The 22,237-nt window shown below is 32.9% G+C and overlaps 1 protein-coding gene and 1 long non-coding RNA gene across 2 annotated transcripts in view; one reads left to right on the forward strand and one right to left on the reverse strand.

The window, feature by feature from the left end:
* LOC122149274 overlaps window positions 1–22,237 on the forward strand; it is a 62,859-nt gene that overhangs the window by 3,495 nt on the left and 37,127 nt on the right. The window lies entirely within an intron of this gene.
* LOC109055574 (potassium/sodium hyperpolarization-activated cyclic nucleotide-gated channel 1-like) overlaps window positions 106–22,237 on the reverse strand; it is an 89,193-nt gene continuing 67,061 nt past the window's right edge. Inside the window, 4 exon segments of the mRNA XM_042778705.1 lie at window positions 106–2,112; window positions 13,047–13,211; window positions 16,702–16,942; window positions 19,101–19,247. Of these exon segments, the coding sequence (XP_042634639.1) occupies window positions 1,091–2,112; window positions 13,047–13,211; window positions 16,702–16,942; window positions 19,101–19,247 (1,575 nt within the window). The 3' untranslated portion in view covers window positions 106–1,090.

Here is a 22,237-nt window from a genome sequence, read left to right on the forward strand (position 1 = left end):
ATATTGCCGTGTGTGTGTGTGTGTGTGTGTGTGTGTGTGTGTGTATTATATATATATATATATATATATATATATATATATATATATATAATATATATATATATATATATATATATATATATATACACCTAGGCGGCTGACAGAGATAAGACATTGCCATGTTTGAGAAATGCACCACACATTACTTTTGTAAATACTAGTTCTACAAAACTATGTACAACACACATATAGGTAATCTTTATATCACAGTCTATTGCATAATGGTGATAATCTTTAGTTTTATAAATATTGTACAGTAAATGTACAGTCTTTAAGTGACATTTCATAATGTTCGCCTTGTTCTTAAATCAGATATAGAAAATAAAACCAGCCAATTTGACCACACATCCTTTGAAAAAAAATAAAATAAAAAATTAATTCCCTTTAATGGACAAATGCTGTCTTGAAACACAACGCAATTACTGCACAACACAAAGTATTGCAGAGATTGAAACTGCACCTTGATTTGATGCTCTGAGCATTTTCTGATATTATTATTTTTTTCCAGCCGCTAAAAGTTTAAGATGTGCTTTTTAAACAATTCAGTATTTCCCAGGTTCGATTTGCGCAAACATTTTCCACAGTGATGCCAAAAGCTGCTGAATGCTGGACTTGTTTTGTCATCTCGTTGAGAACAAAAATGGTAAATAAAACACGTTCAAAAGCATTCCAGTAACAAAAACAATAACGAAAAAAATCCAAACTGTAAGGAAAACATCAACAGAAAAGAACATCTTCAGACACATTATAGTCACATATGTTAGAGAGGAAGACTTGTGTTTATACTAGAGTTTTTTTTTTTTGTTTTTTTTTATTTCATATGGTCAATGCCAAATATTCTAGTTGGATTTGCTCATATATGTTTGTATAATATACATTCTTATGTTGAAGGGGAAGTGTGTCTAAAATATAGTATAAGGAAATTCTGTACAGGATAGCTATGAGGTTATTTTAGTAAAAAAACAAAACTTTTCCCCATTCTTTAGTCTCTCCATAAAAATCAATCAAAATATCTTTTAAAAAAATTAACATGAAAAAACATAAAACGGGATCATAAATTCGATGCGAACCGCATCTTGTCTTGTTCCGTCTCTGTACTGCTTAAGACTGCCGACTCTCTCCTGGAGCCTGTGGAATCCCTGTGCTGAGCACTAGAGGGCGCCGTGCGCACCGGCGGTAATGCACCCGATGACATCTGCCGGAAAAGGGCAACCCTCTGTGGAACGTTGGTGCGGATGCCGCTTTGCACGACGGAGCCTGGGGCCTGGATGCCTGCCACGGATCCAATGGTTGGCTGAATGGAAGCGATTGATTCGCCCGATGTTGGATGTGCCCGGGCAGCCAATGAGGTCTCGTGGGGCAGTGACGGCTGCGAGGCAGAGAGGTGGCGTATGTCCTTGCTCAGGCTGCCTGACTGGAGTGCCTGTGCACTCTTATGGACATCGCTCCTCTGAGGGGACGCCCCTTGTGATTGCTGCGGCTGTTGTTGTTGCAGTGGTTGTTGTGGTATGGATGCAGGGGAGGGCTGCTGGGGTAAGGGTTGCTGTACAAGGGACAGTTGGGAGGCTGTCGGCGATCCGTACTGGAATGTTCGGCTGGCTATAGGGGTTTGCACTGGGGGACTGCAAATGGATGTGGTGAACGAACAAGGAGACATGATCGCCCCTGCTGGCTGCTGCAAGGGCGTAGGGGGATTTGCGGAAGAGGTGCTCAAGTTGCCGTGAGAAACACTTGGTGCCGAAAACGTGACGCCCTGTGAGGGCGGCACGCGGCCTGATGGGGTTATAGTAGCGGAGGTGCTGTAGCTTAGTGGGGCGGCCTGCTGCTGTAATTGGTTGTTCCCAAGAATGGCAGTTGCTGTACTGAACGGTGGCTGGGCGGGAGAGTTAATGATGGAGTTTCCAGACATCGGCGTGGAGTTCATCCCCGTGACCGATTGCTTCCGGTCCACCATCATCACCATCTCTCGGTCCTGCCGAATGATCTGCTTCAGCAGCTCGTTCTCCTGAGTGTTGAAGACGCCAGCGTTCAGATCCTTCTGGAATTTCTGGAGCAGGAGTGAGTTCTTCTTCCCTGTTTGGAGGTGAAACCGAAAGAGAGTCAGTTTTTAGTTAGGGCTGAGTGGGAAACATTTAGACTAGGGGTGCCCTAACTCGGTCCTGGAGGGCCGGTGTCCTGCAGAGTTTAGCTCCAACCCACATTAAACACACTTGAACCAGCTAATCAAGGTCTTTCTAGGCATACTAGAAACTTCCAGGCAGGTGTGTTGAGGCAAGTTGGAGCTAAACTCTGCAGGACACCGGCCCTCCAGGACCGAGTTTGGACACTCCTAGTCTAGACCATATGGGGCAACAAAGGGTGTTGAACAGTGAGAGGAGAAGCACAAAGGTATCACAAATGTAGAAAGGGGAGGCTAGTCACTCATAATATAGATTTTGTAGTAGGACTGATGTTGGATTCAACATCTGGAGGTGCTTACCTCATATGGTTATGCACTCAATCTCAATTCACATTTGTTTTTCACTTTTGCTGGAGCAAATACACACATTTTGGAGTCTAAAACATAACAATCTCCAAGCACATCACAGATAAATTACGAGTTTCATTACCCTGCTGAAAAACAAGCATCAAGCCTTTTTCTAAACTGGTTTGCTTGTCTTAGCTGGTCTCCTAGTCTGGTCAGGCTGGTATGTTTGCTGGTTTTAGAGGGGTTTTGAGCACTTGATAAGTCTCTGAGACCACAACCAGCTGATCTTAGCTGTGGACAAGCTCGGCCAGGCTAGGACACGAGATCAGGTATGTCTAAGCTGTTTGTTTTCCAGTGGGGTATCTATCTACTTTAAGAGAACAAACACAAAGTTTTATTGCACTACACAGAGTAATAGTACGCCTTTAATTTTTTTTATTAAAAAAATTATCTCTTCCTCATCAGCTAACGATCCTATAAGCCTTTTCTAGGATATTTTTGGGTATAAACTCAGTTGGAGTTCTTGTATTCATGACTTTTATTATCTCTTCTCTTAAATAGTTTTTTTTTTTTGTCCATCTACCCTGATAGCTAGGTTAAACTAAGGTTTTGTGTTGGTGTTTTAAAATGTAGGACTGGGAGTGTCACTTTAAAAATAATTTTCCAAAAGACAAAATAAATTCAAAAAGTTTAAAATTAGTTAAATGTAACAGTAAAATAAAATTGATTTAGCACTGGAAAATGAATAAAGAAAATCCATTTGCATTTTTTGATCAAATATAAATATGAAATATAATTTAGTAACATTTTTAACGTCAATTTATCATTATTATTATTTTTTTTTTTTACATTTAAATACCTATTTATTTGCCATATTGGAAAGTTATTTACATTTTTATTTATACAGATTGTTTTTTTTTTTTTTTTTTACTTTTTTTATAGTCTTCATAGTCTACATGTAGGTATAATCATTGATCAGTGCAATTAATAGTCCTCTGTTTGTGGGTTACTGTGAAATAAATGCCATATTCTAGAAATTGGAAGCTGAAATAAGGAAAATCAACTGATTGATTGACTAATGTTTGTAAAAGATTCTAGAAGGATATAAGGGTTTTCAAATATGAATTTAACTTCACTCCAAATGGATTTAGATCTGTTTCTTTTACTCAAGTCACAGTTTTGCTGCTATCATAAATGAGGGATGTATCGATTTTTTCATGAAACTCTACTATTACTGCCCTTTTGTACACAATAGCTGAGCGTAGCTCTATTGTTACATAAGATGACTGAGTAAGGCTCTTATGAGCTGAAGGCATCAAGCAATAGGCTATCAATCTCTCAGCCATAGCAGTATGACAGAATCAGGCAGAAGGAATCCTGAGGTTTTTAAAATTCAAGGTGAAAGCACAGTTTCATGACCCAGCTGCTCTATGGGACATATAAAGTTTTACAATCAAGCTCTCTGCAGTGTTGAGCGCAGAGTTGTTATATATTTAATCATTAAGGAAGGACTATTACACCATTTTGTGATTAGAGAAAAAAAATAATTTTAGTTTGAATCAAAGACATGTTTAGACAGATCAATTTATTATTGTGAGACTATTTCAAAAAGTTCCAATAACAATGCCATAGCAATTCTTAAAAACATTTTGTGATAAATATTTAATCATTGTTGCATCATGAATAATATTCTTTAAACTTTGGAAAAGTTCCATGAACAATGCCATAGCATTTTTTTAAAATGTTTTTTATATTTGGAAAAGCACAAGTAAATTGTCACGAATACCTGTCAGGCATTACTGAAGTATTAGTTTATTTCAGAAATCATTGTCTTTGTGACAATGCAGGTATTTTATAAAGTTTTTTAATACAGGCCTACTGAATTCAGAATATTTTACAATAAATATTGTAAATTGTATTGTTTTTTTTTTTTTTTGTTTTTTTTTACTTATAATCAAAAACTTTGATGGAAAATGTTTAATTATTATTATTATTATTATTTTTTTTTTTTTAATTAAGTACTTAATTTGCAATGCTTCAGCCATGGAACTTTTCATAACCCCTCAATAAATATTTAAATAAAATTTTGAAATTTATATATAATTTTTTCCCCTTTTTTTTGGAGAATGCCTTAAGTGTTGTATCATTTATATATATATATATATATAATATATATATATATATATATATATATATATATATATATATATATAATTTTTTCCCCTTTTTTTTGGAGAATGCCTTAAGTTTTTACTGAATTGTTCAAATCCCTATAGAAAAAAGAATGGGGAAAAGACTTGATAAACCAAGATGGCTTAAAAATGGATGGGCACATAAGATATAATGTGATATGAAAATAATACTTTTTTTGTATAAACATACACTACATAGCCTGCTACTACTAGCCAGAAGTATGTGGACATTAGCCATCATTGCCAGATGGATGAAGGTTTAAATTAAAATAAGAACAATATGACCTGCTATTAAGAACTTAATGTGGTAGCGCATGACAGTAACTGTCAGGAAGAAGGAATTTCAACACTGTCTCCTAATAACTTACTGTAATATGTGCATTTTATTTCAGACCATTCCCACGGGGGGAAGCGATCAATAACTAATAATACAGAGTTTCAGCACTATGTCATTTGTTATTAGCTGAGGCAGAAAATGTGAGAGATCATGTCACTGGAGAAAGAAAGGGGCTCTTGAGGATGAACAAGTCTGGTCTCGACAGGAACAGTTATTCAGGGGACAGGAATAACGTATACATAATCGCGGCAAGGACAAAGGTCTCCCTGGAGACGTCTCTGAGGTTTTACAGGCCTGCCATGTCCTTGCATATCCAAATATACACAATTTCTTTACATAGAAATAGTGACTGATTGCCCCTTATGTTTACAACCCACCCTGAGAGATATGGCCTTTGTGCATTTGTTCTCGGAAGGCAAAGGCCATGATGTGTAATCTACTGGCAGCCACAGTGAAATGAATCCAGATGAACATTGAAGAGACTACAGTCTACTTCTAAATTAAGACGCACTGTATGTCTATAGACTTACGTGATGTCTGAAAAGAGGTTTGGAGGTATCGTGAATTCTGTGAATGAGGAGTTGATCAGAAACATGTTATTCACAGGACTCTAAAGTGCCAGTGGAGAAGAGGATCTAGACAAGGTCCTTCCAGATCAATCAGTCATTAAATGGAAAGAATGTAATTTCAAACTAAAGTGATCTAATTAGTAGTCTAATCAGCATCTAAAACATAAGCATTTTAAGTATAAAATACATTTGATGTACTAGAGAACTGTTTATGAATCCTTTTAAGCGTATATAATTTGTTAATTATATTTATATATACATTTTATAGCATTTAATTAATGGCATTAACTATATATATGTTCAGTTTAATGCACTGTATGTAAAATATAATAGTGTGAAATATGATTAGATAGATAGATAGATAGATAGATAGATAGATAGATAGATAGATAGATAGATAGATAGATAGATAGATAGATAGATAGATAGATAGACAGATAGATAGATGAAAACAATGTTATCATAAAAATTCTTTATAATACTCAATATAAATGTGAGCGTCATTACATATACTCAGTGTTGGGTAAGTTACTTTAAAAAAGTAATTAATTACTAATTACATTGTCAGTGTTGTATTTGAATTACTTTTCTAATTACTCTGTCTGAAAAGTAATTTAATTACTCAATTAGTAACTTAATTACTCGAATCGTTAATTACTTTTTAAAATCCCTATAAACCTTGATGCATAGACAATGGAAATGAAACTTAACTCTTTCAGTTTGAGTTAAACATGGAATAGTTTAGCCTTTTAGCTTTAAAACAACTGTAATACTTATTTTAATAAAAAATGTAACCTCCTTTGGTTAACAAAGAGAATAACTTTGCTAAATATCTGAATAACAAAAAAAGCTTAAGAGAAGTTAAACATTACGGCCTGGTTTCACAGACTGGGCTTAGATTAAGCCAGGATTAGGCCATAGTTCAATTAGGGCATTTAAGCAACTTTTATAAATGTGCCTAAGAAGAAAACATTACTGGCGTGCATCTTGAAACAATGGCACTGACATATTTTAAGGTATGTCGGTTATGTGCAAGTTTCTTTCAGTTAAAACAGCTCAGACATGCATTTTAGTCTGGGACTAGGCTTAAGCCTTGTCCTTGAAACCAGGGGTACATGTATCAAGCGGTATGCATTAAACTTATCAAAGCAACAAGTACCATATTTCATACACATGTACACATTAGCAGTCACTAATACTAATTTTGCCCACTCCTAACAAAAACAACAACATGATTAGCACAAGCACATATGCTTTGTCTGTCTAAGCACAGTTCATAAACAACATTCTGATATACTATAAACTAAATTCTTATTGCTTAGCACATTCTAAACATTTGACATCTGATAGTAGATCGGTAAACACTGATCTAATCATTCCTAGACTGTAACATTCATCATGCTGCAGTGTCATAGCAGGTCTTCTTCCAAAAATGACAAAAAGTAGTCCTAGATGAATCTTGATATTTTTTGCTTTCTGTTTTTTTATATGTAGGTGATGAGGGTGTTTGCGCGCTCTGAGACAGACAAGACTGTACCTCACGTTGGTTTCATGCAGATTACATAATCAGAGAATATTTGTTTTCGATTTGATTTGGTTCATTAAAAAAGTAGACACATCTGAGTGTCAAATATTTTTATTCATTTTTGGGACGTATCTCGGAAAGAAGCGCCCAACACTGCATAACAAGTATACTGTATGTATGTATATATATATATATATATATATATATATATATATATATATATATATATATATATATATATATATATATACATATAGTACAGGTACAGGTCAAAAGTTTGGAAACATTACTATTTTTAATGTTTTTGAAAGAGGTTTCTTCTGCTCATCAAGCCTGCATTTATTTGATCATAAATACAGAAAAAACAGTAATATTGTGAAATATTATTACAACTTAAAATAATAGTTTTCTATTTGAATATACTTAAAAAAAAAAAATTATTCCTGTGATGCAAAGCTGAATTTTCAGCATCATTACTCCAGCCTTCAGTGTCACATGTAACATCCAGTCTATCACATGATCATTTAGAAATCATTCTAATATTCTGATTTATTATGAGTGTTGGAAACAGTTCTGCTGTCTAATATATTTGATGAATAAAAGGTTAAAAAAAACAACAATAAATCAAAAAAAAAAAAAAAATCTAATAATATATATCTAATAATATATTTTCTTTACTATCACTTTTTATCAATTTAACACATCCTTGCTGAATAAAAGTATTGATTTTATTTAAAAAAAAAAGAAAAAAAAAGAAAAATTACTGACCCCAAATTACTGACCAGTAGTCTATATTGTTATTACAAAATATTTATATTTTAAAAACATAGCTGCTTTTTTTTTTTTTTTTTTTTTTTTTTTACTTTTTATTCATCAAAGTATCCTAAAAAAGTATCGAATGTTCTGAAAAAATATTAAGCAGCAGAACTGTTTCCAACTTTGATAATGAATCATCATATTAGAATGATTTCTAAAGGATCATGTGATAATGATCCTAAAAATTCAGCTTTGCATCACAGAAATAAATGATCATTTAAAGTATAATAAATTTAAAAACAATTATTTTAAATTGTAATAATATATCACAATATTACATTTTTTTCTGTATTTTTGATCAAATAAATGCAGGCTTGATGAGCAGAAGAAACTTCTTTCAAAAACATTAAAAATAGTAATGTTTCCAAACTTTTGGTCTGTACTGTATGTCTAATTAGACAATGGTTGACATACAGCAATAACAGTAAGCAAAAGTCTTGGAAGAATTTGATGAGACATTTTATTCATTTAATAATTTGATGGCAGACTTTGGTAAAACTCAATTTTTTGTCCGTCTCATTGTTTAGAAGAAATAATGGAGTAATTTTTCTTTCTTGTGGGGACTTTTGGCAAACATATAATTTGAGAGTGCCACAACATTTGATTGTGAGCAAGAAGACTCATAAAAAAGACATTCTGAACATTGCTTTAGCACTGATTTCACAGTAACCCACAGTCTCTTTCAGAACAAAACCTATTACATGGGGCTTGTACGGAGAAACACACATCTCCACTGAATGTTCTTAGACATTCAGCAGAACGGAACATTCTATTTCACCTCTAAGCTTGATGGCCTCCGCTGAGACACATTAGCCCTCTGCTGCATTCTTCTGGGGCTGAATGGATATTGGACTTCGTTTCTTTGTATTCCTGTGCCACTAAAGATGCCTAATAACCTGGAGTCTGCCTCCCATTCTCTAATTAATGAATGGAACACAGTGAGCCGTGAATGTGGCACACCATTGAGTTCAAACATCTCACCAGGTGGCTGCAGTGTAAATATAGGTTCCCACTGTCAACCTTGAAATATCTGCAGATTTTAAAATGGTAGTTTTCAGAATAGCTTTAAATGTTTAATTGACTCTTTTTGAGTGCAAAATAGTAATAAAAATCCTTATCCAGTAACTGACTGAAATTCATTGTCTAAAGGTGTGGCAAACCTGTGTTAAAATGACCTAAAATGATTGACAATGCTATTTGCAACAAGATCTTTTTAAGACTTTTTAACTTTAAAACGACTTTTTCTTATATACAAGTTAACAAGTTACCTTTTTTATTGTGTAACTTTTTATTGAATTTAGTTTTTAAAAGTTTAAAAAGTCACTTTTTTTGTGGTCTGCTCTTCTAAACTGTCCTTTCTTTCTCTTTCATACTGTATGTAGTGTATTAAAATATTGAAAGTCCAAATTATTTTTTAGCAAAATTCACTTACTGAGTAAACTTTTAACCAATAAACTGTTATTTGCTTTTTTCTTCTTCTTTTAATCCGTTATATTAGGGTGTTTCTAATTTTTATCTAGTTTGATTGTTATCTGTTTAAGATTAATATTCACCTGTTTTCTGTTGTTTTTAGTCTTTTTCTGATTATGTAGTCTTATTCGGTTTCAAAATTGCTAATATAATCTTATATATTTAATGTATGTATTAATATATTACCCCTTTAAGTATCTTTATGTATAACTAAACATGTAAAGTAGCTTGATTGTAAATTAACTACTTTAAATAGGCTTAGGAAGATCATTTTAAAGTATCTTTCCCCCCACTATTAAAGAGACAGACACATATTAACATTTTTGTTTTGCAACATCATCATAACAAGCAGCAGCATTGTTATCAATATGATTATTTCCTTGCAGTAAAAACCTTAAGTGAAGCACATCTTTTGGAATTTCTAAAACCAATCAGATAGTATGCATGCATTGATTGCTTTAAAGACAGATATACGATAAATGCCCAAACATGACATAAAAATTACTTGCCTTGACTTTAACAATAGCATGCAACCTCATTTTTACTTACAATGGCCTTTTATTTGTTTGATTTAACCTTCGTTTTGAGGTCCACTGGGTGCACCTTAAGCCTGTGGATCGTTTCAGATGTGAGGGGGGAAAATCTGGATCGTCATGAGGAATTTACCTGCTGCCTACTGGTCGGCCAGGACACTCTTGAAAACGAGATGAGCTCATCTCAAGAGGGGCTCCTGGTCAAATAATTTTTAAATAAAGATAGATACATCAATTGTACAACATGTCATTCTGGTTAATGCATGGTAACTTTTGTTTTCTTTTTTTTTTGTCAAATTATTTTGCTTAGGACGAGACAAGCATTTGCAGTCCAAAAAACAGTACATGGAGCACCAATCATGTCACGGTCCGTATTTTTCCCTTGTATGAGACAAGACCCCTTGTTTTAGACTAATGTCAAATCAAAAGTGTTTTGTAAGTGCTGGCAACTTGCAGTGGCAATCTAGTACAAGCCCGTTCTCCACATGAAAGGACAAATGCACGTCTTGGCTTTGTTTACACCGTTGTGACTGACATTTAAAGGGTGAAAACGTCAATGCCACAAACAGAGATGGGTGCAGATAGAATCCTAGTTTTGAATTCGGACAGCGTAATGCATACTGTCGTCTTAGGGTTTCATTTAATTGAATTGAATTAGATTTGATTGGCCCTATTACATCAATTCTTATCTGTTATTGATTAGTTGTGACGTGCATGTCACAATGGTGTGGGCATATTGATCCAAACCAATCCAATCCAACTTTTAGTGCAAGGCAAGTCAATAGCAACATGCCAGAATTAAGCAAATAAACACAAAAATAAAAAGAACCAAGAGAAAATGTAAAAAAAAAAAAACAAAAAAAAAAAAAAAAAAAAAAAAAAAAAAAACAACACATAATCTAACTAAAATTAAATCCTTTTTTTTTTTGGATGCAGGCAAGCAGGTGCTCTATTTTTTTGATCCAAATGACTGTATAATGGAATTTAAAAAGGGATATTCTGTGTTATATTTCTAGCATGCACTCAAGTTGTGAAATTATGCAGGGCTTCATGCTATATTAGTATATGTCATAACCTTAAAGGAGAAATATTTACTTTGCGTTTTCAGGTCACATCTTAAATTATCTTCTGGTTTTATCTCATAAACTGTGAAATCAAAAGGTGCAAAGAAAGAAACAAGACACATTTTTATATGGATGTATTATATAATCATATCAACCCCTTTTTAAAAGAAATGCATATTTTGGAGCTACTGTATGCTTGGATGTGACCACTGAATTTAAGCCGCATTTGTGCTTCACTTCAAATCTGGTCTGTAAAAGATTAATGGAAATGTTGGGTGAAAAGTAACAAGGCTCATGCTCTAGATCCTACTGTAAACCGCGACAGAGAATTCAATTGAATAGCACAAAAAAGTGATGACAAGGTCAAAGAACGAACCCACTGAATGGTGCAGAACATAAAACCGATGTTCTACGAATGTTCAGAATGCATTAATTCACATTTGAATTCCACACAATTCAAATTCATGATGAACGGTGGCCTGTGTCTTAACAATGAGACAAAGACTATAATATGCAGCATTACAGAACCAGATGTGTCTTACGACAGCTCAAATATCAAAAATCCCTTTTTTATTTTCCATTCTTCCTTTGAAACTGGTTGAAAGAGAAATCCTTCTTTTCAGTCTTTCTATGAAGTGATAATGAATTTAAATGTAAAAATATTTAAAGAATTTAAAAATAAGACTTCTTTTTAAGCATAGTACAAAAATAATGATAATTTTAGGTTATGTTTTTATGGAAAAGAACATTCAGTAAAGTAGTAAATGTGAGAAATGAGGTGGGTGTATAAGGTGTTACTGATTTTCTTAAATTTAAATGTTATATTTCAGATGTTAGTGTTGTAATTTAATGAATGTTAAGGTGATTCATGCAAATTTTGCACAAATAAACTACAAAAAATAACACATTTGAAAAAAAAACATTAAATGCTGCTTTGGAACAATATGTTTTTTTTTTAAGCAGAATTGTTAAAATAATGCAAATAAATTCTAAACACTTTAGAATAAGGCTCAATTCATTAACATTAGTTAATACATTGGGTATCATGAACTTTTTTGTAGCATTTATCAATTAATTAATGTTAATTTATAAACATTCTATTGCTAACATGTTGGTTTAAATTAAATTTATATGACTTCATACACTGTAAAAAAATTATGTTTTTGAAGTAAAATAAATAAAATATTGTTTATTTGAGTATGTTTCAGTGTGTGTTTCTTTTGAATTAATTGTGAAATTTACAAACAGTATCTGAGTGGAAACTGTTTTTACACTCTAAATGTTAAAAATGTAGAAATTAACATTAACAGAGATTAATAAATGCTGTAAAAGTACTCCCCAATCTATTAACTAGTGTGTAAAAATGGATCCTTATTATAAAATTATACATAAGTGTTACAATAAATTGAATTAATAACCCTGTTATAATTATTTCTTTGTTTTAAGAAAAAATAAGTAAATAAATATAATAAAGTAAGCATTTGAAACGAGCAGGGACTATACTAACATGTGAAGAACTGGTTCTGATTGATAGGTAATTATTTTTGCCTTGCCCTTTAGTGCACCAGCTCAAACCCCCTCTAAAGGGTGCACTGCTGCTGCTAGGGGTCAAGGGAGGGCGGGGTGGTGCTCATACCCAGGTGTGCGAGGTGGGGGAGTGGAACGGAGGCTCATGCAGGTGAGGGTTTGTCTCTGTCCACCCTCCATGCGTCCATTTGGGGATGACATTGAACCAAAACCAGCAGGGCGACCGGCTCCGGGCAGGACGGCTGCATGCACTGTCGCTTACCGACAGACCAATTACTTAAGGCTAGCATTTACAGTTTGTTCTAACGATTTTTAATGGCTATAATCCATACGAGACATTTGGAGAAAGAAAAAAAGAGAGAAAATAAGGTAGCATATAGACACATCATGCAACACAATGATAGATGATTGAGGTGCGATGGAGGACAGGACAAACACGCAATAAACACACACAAGGTTCAGGCATTAGACAAGAAGAGAAGGCGAGGGTTGGGATTCTGGTCTTACCGATGCGGTCCAAGCGGTCGATAGCCACGGTTTCGAAAGCACGGCGCATCATGGGATATTCCTCCAAGACTTCATTGAAATGGTCCACGGACAGAGAGAAAAGTCGGCAGTAGGTGTCAGCGCGGACGCTAGCTGTACGACGACCTTTCGTCAACAGGCAGATCTCTGTGGGAAACAGATGAATTAAACATATCACACGTTTTATATAAGGTCACTCGTTGGACAAGAAGGCCAGCTGAGCATCTTCAAGGCTAGCTGGATTAGCAGAAAAGCAACCTTGAGTAGAAGAAAAGATAAAAAGCATATAAACGCAGCACGAGGGAGTGAATTCAATCATACATAAATAATCTATCTTTACCATCCATGCAGCAGGAGCATCTTATAAACAACACACAATACATTAATAAAATGAAAAGAAGAACACCCTTATTTAATGTTTTCTCTCATGATAAGGAATTAAGTTTCTTTTTGATTGAGATTATTGCTGACAGTTAACGACATCTATATCACTTGTAAATGTTAAATGATGATAAGTAATTAAGTTTCTTTTTTGAGTTTCATTGCTTCATCAGTTATTCACGACATCACGATGGTATTCTGTTTGCATCATGGTGCTTTTTTAGGCTCATGACAGTAAAAAAGCAATCTAATATCAGGGTATAGCTGTTTTTTTTTTTTTTTTTTTTTTTTTTTTTTTTTTTTTTTTTTTTTTTTTTTTTTTTTTTTTTTTTTCCAATAACAATAATAATTTATATTTATAAATTTATTTATTATTAAATTTGTTGTTCTTATAAAAATTAAGAAAATATTTTTGACTACTACTATTTATATTAAAAAAAAGAAAAAATAACAAAAAAAACTTTTACACTTTTTTTGAAACAAAAAAAAAAAAAACAAAAATACTAATTCTAATAAAACAAAGACATTTTTTTTAAATATGTAAATATTTTAAAACTGCCTGACATTTTTTTTTTTATAACGAGAAAACAAACTTTCGTTAAATAACGAGAAAAAATGTTATATTTTTAACCTAAAACTGCATCCCATTAATGGTTGAGAAGTAATTAACCCATTTAATAAATCGTCACACACAGATAAATCTAAAGAACATAACTAAGTAAATGTTTGAATAAAATCAATCACAGAGAGACATAATATAGATTTGTAATGAACCTTGTTGTTGAGTCGTCACTGACAGTTTAATCTAAAGTCCTTAGTGCTTAGAGAACATCTTGTGCAGATGGTCCTTTCATGGATCTTTCACCTTGAGATGTGCATGCATGGGTTTACTCTGTGTAATGTCTGTAAGCTAGAGCTACACTTTTGAATATATTTGCTGTAAATGTAGGACTGTACATCCTACACTTCAAAATTACAGATTTGTAGCATTATTTACAGTCTAGAGATACCCTTGACATTTTGTCCTGGACAGGAAAAAGTCTTGTGTAGCCTGCGGGACATGCCAACAACACTCTCCAGCTGGGAGTGGGAACAAGGTGTTGGAGTATTTTAATGGAAAAGTGCCATCTCTCTTGCGTCATATGGTGCAGTATAAAGGTGAGGACGGCAAAAGTACTTTGCGCTTGCTGTTCTATTTCTAATTGGTTCATTAGGCTGAAATGTCACTGTAATGTACATTTGTACAGGCCAATAATGGCAACAGAAAAGTCAAGAGAGTAGAAAGCAACACCATGATGAAACGTCATGAAATTTCTGATTCCTGTAGTAATTGTCTTACTTTGCATGTCTGTGGCCGGATGCCAGGAGTGGATGAGTGCCTGAACGGGTTAGCACCTAAGCTAGCAAATGTGTGAAGGTGTGTCTCTCTCACCCTGACAAAAGAGCGTCCAATCAACCTGCCCTCATCTCGGGCCTCTGCAAATGGAAATGACACTTGACCTCATAGCCTTGGAGGCCCATCGGTTTAGCACGTATCCCAGCTGTGAGCTAACGGACGGGGTTTGCCTAATACATCGTGATCAACACTTCACCTTAACTGGCCCTCACCTCACGGCACATGCCACAGCTTACAGTTTACTTACAACACATTTCACCCACAACTAATGATTATTATTATTATCACTATTATTATTATTATTATTATTATTATTATTATTATTATAATAATAATAATAATAATAATAATAATAATAATAATAATAATAATAATAATAATAATAATAATAATAATAATTGTATTTATTTTTATTATTAAAATTAAACATTGTTTTAAAATGCAAAAATTAGTGTAAAGGTCTTTGGATTACTGACCCAAATACCTGCTTTTCTAATTTCACCTGGCCAGTTTTAATTTTAGTGATCAATCAATGTCGTCATCATTATTGTTATCAATATAATAATGTAATTTTTTTTGTAATAATTGCTAATAAACTATAACAACAACAATAAATGTATTAATTTTATCACAAAAATATTTTTTAAATTATTATTACTATTATTATTATTAATTTTAATAATAATAAAATAATTATAACAACAACCTAATAATGGTTATTAGCGTAATTTTCTTTTTTGTTATTTGTTATTATTATTGATTTATTATTGTTAAAATTAATATGAATTATTTTTATTTATTATTTCTCTGTATTTATTAATTACTTGCTTTTCTAATTAATCATCATCATCCTAATCATCATAGTCAAAAATATTGTACTAGTTTTTATTATTGAAATTATTATTAATAATAAATTTGTATTATTAAAATTTAGTATAATATTCTTATTTATTATTATTATTATTATTAGAATAACAATAATAAATACCACTAATATATTTATAATATATTATTCAGTAAATAATTCGCAAAGAATGCTTTTTTTTTCATTTATTCATTAATTAAAATCTGAGTGTCAATGTTTAAATAAAAATTGCTATTCAGCAATGTTCAATCAATCTATCAATGGTTTATTGATTAACCAATAAATAAATAAATAAATAAATAAATACCATTTTTTTTTTCTGACTTTTCAGTGTCAACTTTGGTATTGGTAACTGAGAAACCAATGCCAGTCAAAAAAGTAGGTCAAGGTCAATGCGTGTTGAGCTTCTATCAGAACGCAGTGAGGAGGAAGAGATTTTCTGACACTGCCAGCAGCTTCGACACACGTTCGGCCCCGTGTACAAACACACACATGCCAGCAGCATTCCCGCTATGGACCAAAATACCAGTAGCAGATGGTTTTCCACTGGAGCAGGTGGCTGGCATCGCAGTGCACACATGCTAGAGCAGGCACAACCTTCATGAATCCTGAGAAAAAATTATTCAATTTTTGTTCCCACACTCGTGCAGCTTAGGTAACACTGAAGAACATGTGACGTCAAGGTCATTCGTGACATAATTTCTGAATTATAAAAACACTGTGTTCTCGGAGTTAAAAGCTTGTGGTTTGTACTGTACATTGCATGTCAGTTATGAGGCGCCGCGTAGGATTTAAATCAAACTTCGCTTATGAATACATGTATAAAACACAAGGTATTTTTATTTGATTGTGCTACAGTTTTGTTTGCATTAAACCATGAATGAATCTGACAAAAACAGAGGAAACAATGTCCTTGTGTCCATGTGTGCTGTTTGTTCAGTAAGACTGTAAATTTTTAAAACTTTGTGCAATCTGTTTGTGAGTTTTGAACTGACCTCCAAAGTAGGATCCGTCTGTGAGTTTCAGCTCTTTGCTGAATTTGGTAATGACGCTGGCCACTCCATGCTGTATGAAGTACATCTTTTTACCCACGGTCCCCTCACGAATGATGTAATCGTTAGGCTGAAAGACCTCAAACTTTAGCTTACTCAGCATTCCCGTCACAAAGTTAGGGTCTGCGTTTGCAAACAGCGGCATAGTGGCCACCAGCTTACGACAGTTAAAGTTCACAATTTCCTGTGGGACAAAAAAAAAGAAAACACAATCAACAGACGTGAAACAGTAAAAAAAAAAAAAATGCATTTGATTTATTATTATTATTATTATTATTATTATTATTTACAGTATTATAGTATTTTGATTGTTACTTTTGATTTTGTTTTGTGCTTCTGTAGAACAACCTTAAAATGTGTAATATAAGCACAACATTTATTGTGTTTTTGATTTGTGAAAACATTTGATATGCATGTATATCTATAAATGAAATCATGTAAAAGTTTATTTATTTATTTATTTTCACTATGTTGCTTAATTTTGCATTCACAATTTCCTGTGGGACAAAAAAGGAAGAAAACACACTCAACACACATCGAACAGTAATGAAAAAAAAAAAAAGAAAAGAACGTTTTATGTAATGTGAAGATGTAATATAAACAAAACATTTTATTTTATTTATATGTTTGCTTGGTTATTTATCTGAATGTTTTTCAATATTCAATCAACAGTTGAACTGTAATGCAAACAAGCAATGCATTTAATACAACATTTTTGATATTTTGTGTTTTTAGTAAAAAACCCTAAAAAGGTGTCATATAAATAAAACATTTATTATGTATTAATTTATTTATTTGAAAGTTTTTTGCCTTCTGACAACATTTGATATGCATCTTGTTATTTGTCTGAAATTACATCATATTTTTTTAAATGTCAGCAAAAACATAGAAATATATTGAGATTATTTAATATGTTATTTAGTAGGGCTGGACAATGTGTCCGACGAAGATTCAAAATGTCTTTTTTTTGCTTAGCACTCCTCTGCAATGATCACAAGCCTCTAAAGGCTATATATATATATATATATATATATACTATATAGATATTAGCACTCCTATATATATTACTTTTTGCTTAGCACTCCTCTGCAATGATCACAAGCCTCTAAAGACTTTCTTCAGTGAGCTTATTTTATGGTACCCATACAGTCAGTGGCAAGCACACTTCAGCCATTAACTGAAAGCCTAATGCACATAATATTCAGTCTTTCTCGTCTCCACGCTGCCGGGATGAAGGATGTGTTTGTTTAGTGTGGGTTGGGTATGAAGAAAAGTGTCAGGAAGGTTCTGACAGCAATCACACAGGAGAAATAATGAGTTTGATAGCCACGTCCTACCCTTTACCTCCACTAGGGAGACAAGCTGGAGACTTTATCTATTTAAAGCTGGTTTGTCACAAGGCGGTGCATATAAAAGCTTAACAACAGAGACCAACTGAGAGAAAAGAGAGATGGGGGAGGGAGGGAGGGAGGGAGGAGCTGCCGGGAGTTAAAGGTGATTTGGGGATGAAGTCGTCAGTGTTGTCTTTCACTTTAGCTGTGTCATAATAGACACTCGCTCTGTCTGCTCAATCACGATGACATGGGTGCTGCATTCTGAGTCATTTTGATACAGTCCCATTGCACATACTGTATACTGTCTACTCTATGCTAATTTTCTCTCTAGTATGTGTAGAATATCTGGATGACCTACAAAATGTGGAGTTTACAATAGAGTACATTGTGCTGGGTACTGTATCCCATAATGCAATGTGCTTGACCTTTCCATTTCTATTGTAATATTATGGCAGATCTTTTTCTTTTCAATCATGTTGCATTTTTTCCCTAAGCATTTTTAAATGGTAAAGAAATTCAAAGGAAAAAAAGAAAAAGAAAAACATCAATCCAATCATTCAAGGTTTTGCCTTCTGACAATATTGAATACAGTATGTATCTCAATGTTTATTTCTAAAATGGTCTTTTTTAATCACATACCTACAAAGGTTTGTATTTATTTATTTATTTGTTTTGTTTGCTTGTTTGCCTTCTAACAATATTTAATATGTATCTCAATATTTATATCTGAATTGGCATCATTTTTATCACAATTCTGATTATTTTTCATTAAAAAAAGGTGTTTAAATAAATGGTCATTTTAATACCTTAGTTTCATATTTCAATACGCCAAGTAAACTGTAATATTACAGGTGGATATTATTATTTGCAATTACAATACCACATTATATATATATATATATATATATATATATATATATATATATATATATATATATATATATATATATATATATATTTATATATATTACCCTAGATCAGTACTACTATGAGATATTTGTATCTCACCTCTTTGAGCGGGTCGTTGAGCTCATTAAGGATGCTGTCCTCATCAAAGATCTTTCCCTGGTAGCGATGTTCATAGTAATCTCACACATTCCGCCGCATATCAGCCGGCAGCTTGTGAAAGGACATGTACTGCTCCACTTGCTTGTACTGTGAGAGAGAATGAGAGAAAGAGTTTTCAGTAAAAAAGCTGGAGCCAAACAAGTAAGCGAGACTTGGAAGTAAACTCCCAGTTGTTTCTCCTAGATTGTAATATGATTAAATGGAGGGCAAATTGAAACCATGCTTAAAGCGTGTCTTTTTTTCTGTCCTTAGCTGTTGTTTCTTGTCAGATTGTACATTATGATGAGCCTGGTCAGATTTTGGGCAGAATATGCAACATGTACTGTACAATAGATATCTTAGGACTTTGGTTACATTTGACAGGACTGGGTGCTCTGACCTCTTTGACACTCAAATTTGCAAATTCATAGCCAAAATTATTGCACACTACACTTTAGTCTCCTGCTTCTTAATAAAATAAGATAATAATAAAATATAATGGTTTTCTATTTTAATCTACAGTACTTTAAAATTTTATTTATTCCTGTGATGCAAAGCAAAGCTGAATTTTCAGCATCATTACTCCAGTCTCAGTGTCACATGATCCTTCAGAAATCATTCTAATATGCTGATGTATTATCAATATTGGAAAACAGTTTTGCGGCTTAATATTTTTTTGGAAACAGGATTCTTTGATGAAAAAAAAAAGTTAAAAAGAACAGCATTTATTCAAAATAGAAAGGTTTTTAACAATATAAACTACTGTTCAAAAGTTCACTAATTTACTTTCTTTCTTTCTTTCTTCAAAGAAATTAATGCTTTTATTTAGCAAGGAGGTGTTAAATTAATAAAAAGTGATAACAAAAACTTATATTGTTAGAAAACATTTCTATTTTAAATAAATGCTGTTCTTTTTAACTTTTTTTTTTCATCAAAGAATCCTGTTTCCAAAAAAATATTAAGCCGCAAAAAGTTTTCCCATATTGATAATACATCAGCATATTAGAATGATTTCTGAAGGATCATGTGACAAAGACTGGAGTAATGATGCTGAAAATTCAGCTTTGCTTTGCATCACAGGAATAAATCAAAAAATAATTAAAATAAAAACCATTATTTTTTATTATTATCTTATTTTATTAAGAAGCAGGAGACTAAAGTGTAGTGTGCAATAATTTTGGCTATGAATTTGCAAATTTGAGTGTCAAAGAGGTCAGAGCACTTTTTATCTTTATTCATCAAATAATCCTGAAAAAGTATCACAGGAACAAAAAAAAAAAATTACGCATAAGACTTTTTTCAAAACCATAAAAAAAACATAAAAAAAATGTTTTTAGTTTGTGAAGTAGAAATGTAAGAGGTTTACATTTGTATTTCATGATTTCATGTCTTCAGATTTGCAATCGAAGTCTGCAATCAAAAGTCAGAGATTTCAAAAGTGATATTTCATCATATTCATTCGAGAATAAATTACCTTGGCTATTATTGTCTCAGTTGCTTCTATTTTTATGTCCCCCAAGGAATTGTTCCTTAAATGAAACAAAACTCAGAACATTTACCTGATCTATGAAAGAGCAATGAAACACCCTTCTGTGTAGGTGTTTGATGAAATTATCTTTTTTAATTCACACATATTTTAGTGATAAACCATTCAGATGAATCCTGCGTAAACACATCTACACACACACACAGAGAAATGTGCTGGGTCATTGTCTGTGGGCAGGTGGTGCACGCGGATGAACACTTCCTGTCTGCCAACTCAGCTGATGACATCAGAGCAGGAATTTCTAATGCAACACCTGCTCCCTGTTACCTATCTCTGGTTACGATTCAATTCAATTACGTATGCTTTCTATGCAGGCTGCCCACTCTATACCGTCACAGGAAATTATACCAAGACAGTCTATATCTGTCCCAGAACAGTCTATTTTATTCTTTTGCATGGATTGACTTGCATATCTATATCAGTTCTTCTGTTCATGATTAATCAATAGATGATGTTAGGAACATGAACTCTGTGTGGGTTGTTTATTCTCTATTAGTGTACCTTTTAGAGCCATTAAAGAAACTGTTCCACAGATTCAAACTGACTGTATTATGATTTTCCTTGCTTTAATAAGATCACATTTTGACATACAGTGCAGAAAAGCACATGCTATATTCTCTAGTTGTAAAAATATGCATGTTGTGGTTTTTATGCAACGACAGTAAAACTGTAACATTCTGAAATATTATTAATTTAAAACACACACACACACACACACACACACACACACACACACACACACACACACACACACACACACACACACACACACACACACACACACATACTTGTATTTGTGGTTTACGGGGACTCTCCAGGCATAATGGTTTTTATTCTGTACAAACTGTATTTTCTATCTCCCTACACCAACCATAAATCTACCCCTTACAGAAAACTACTGGCAATTTTTAAATTTCATAAAACACTGTTTTATATGTTTTTTTTAAGCCTTTTGTTTTATGGGGACACAGGAAGTGTCCTCATAAACCATATATACCAGTACGTACTGTACATATACATACATACACACACACACACACACACACACACACACACACGCACTTTATAAAGTTCTATACTGTTACTTTTTACATTAATTCTTTAATGTCTTCAATACTATATATTTTTAATCAATTTAATGCATCCATGCTGAAGTGTTAAATTATTTCAAAAATAAATAAATAATAAAAATAAAAAATAAAAAATAAATAAATCTTTTAATGATGGTAGTTTTTTTTTCCTCAGAAATTAAAAAGGTTATTTTTAATCTCAATTTGGGTTAGGGTTAGGTTAGGTTAGGGTCAAACTGCCAAAAGTTGACATTAAAAATCACTGATATCACTTTCAATTCATTTATCACATTGGAAATGGAAGAACAGATTGAATGCATTGCATTGTGGGACCAATTAACAGTGCATGATTTGGCAAATGCAAGTTAAGCAGTACTATTCATTTTAGCCAATCATAACAATTAATTTCCTTAGAAATCTGAACAGTACAGTGACAAAAACAACACGCTTGTTCCTAAGTTTGTGACCGTAAGTACTGTAAA

Source organism: Cyprinus carpio, chromosome A21 (assembly GCF_018340385.1).
Source record: "Cyprinus carpio isolate SPL01 chromosome A21, ASM1834038v1, whole genome shotgun sequence".
Classification (NCBI taxonomy): Eukaryota; Metazoa; Chordata; class Actinopteri; order Cypriniformes; family Cyprinidae; genus Cyprinus; species Cyprinus carpio.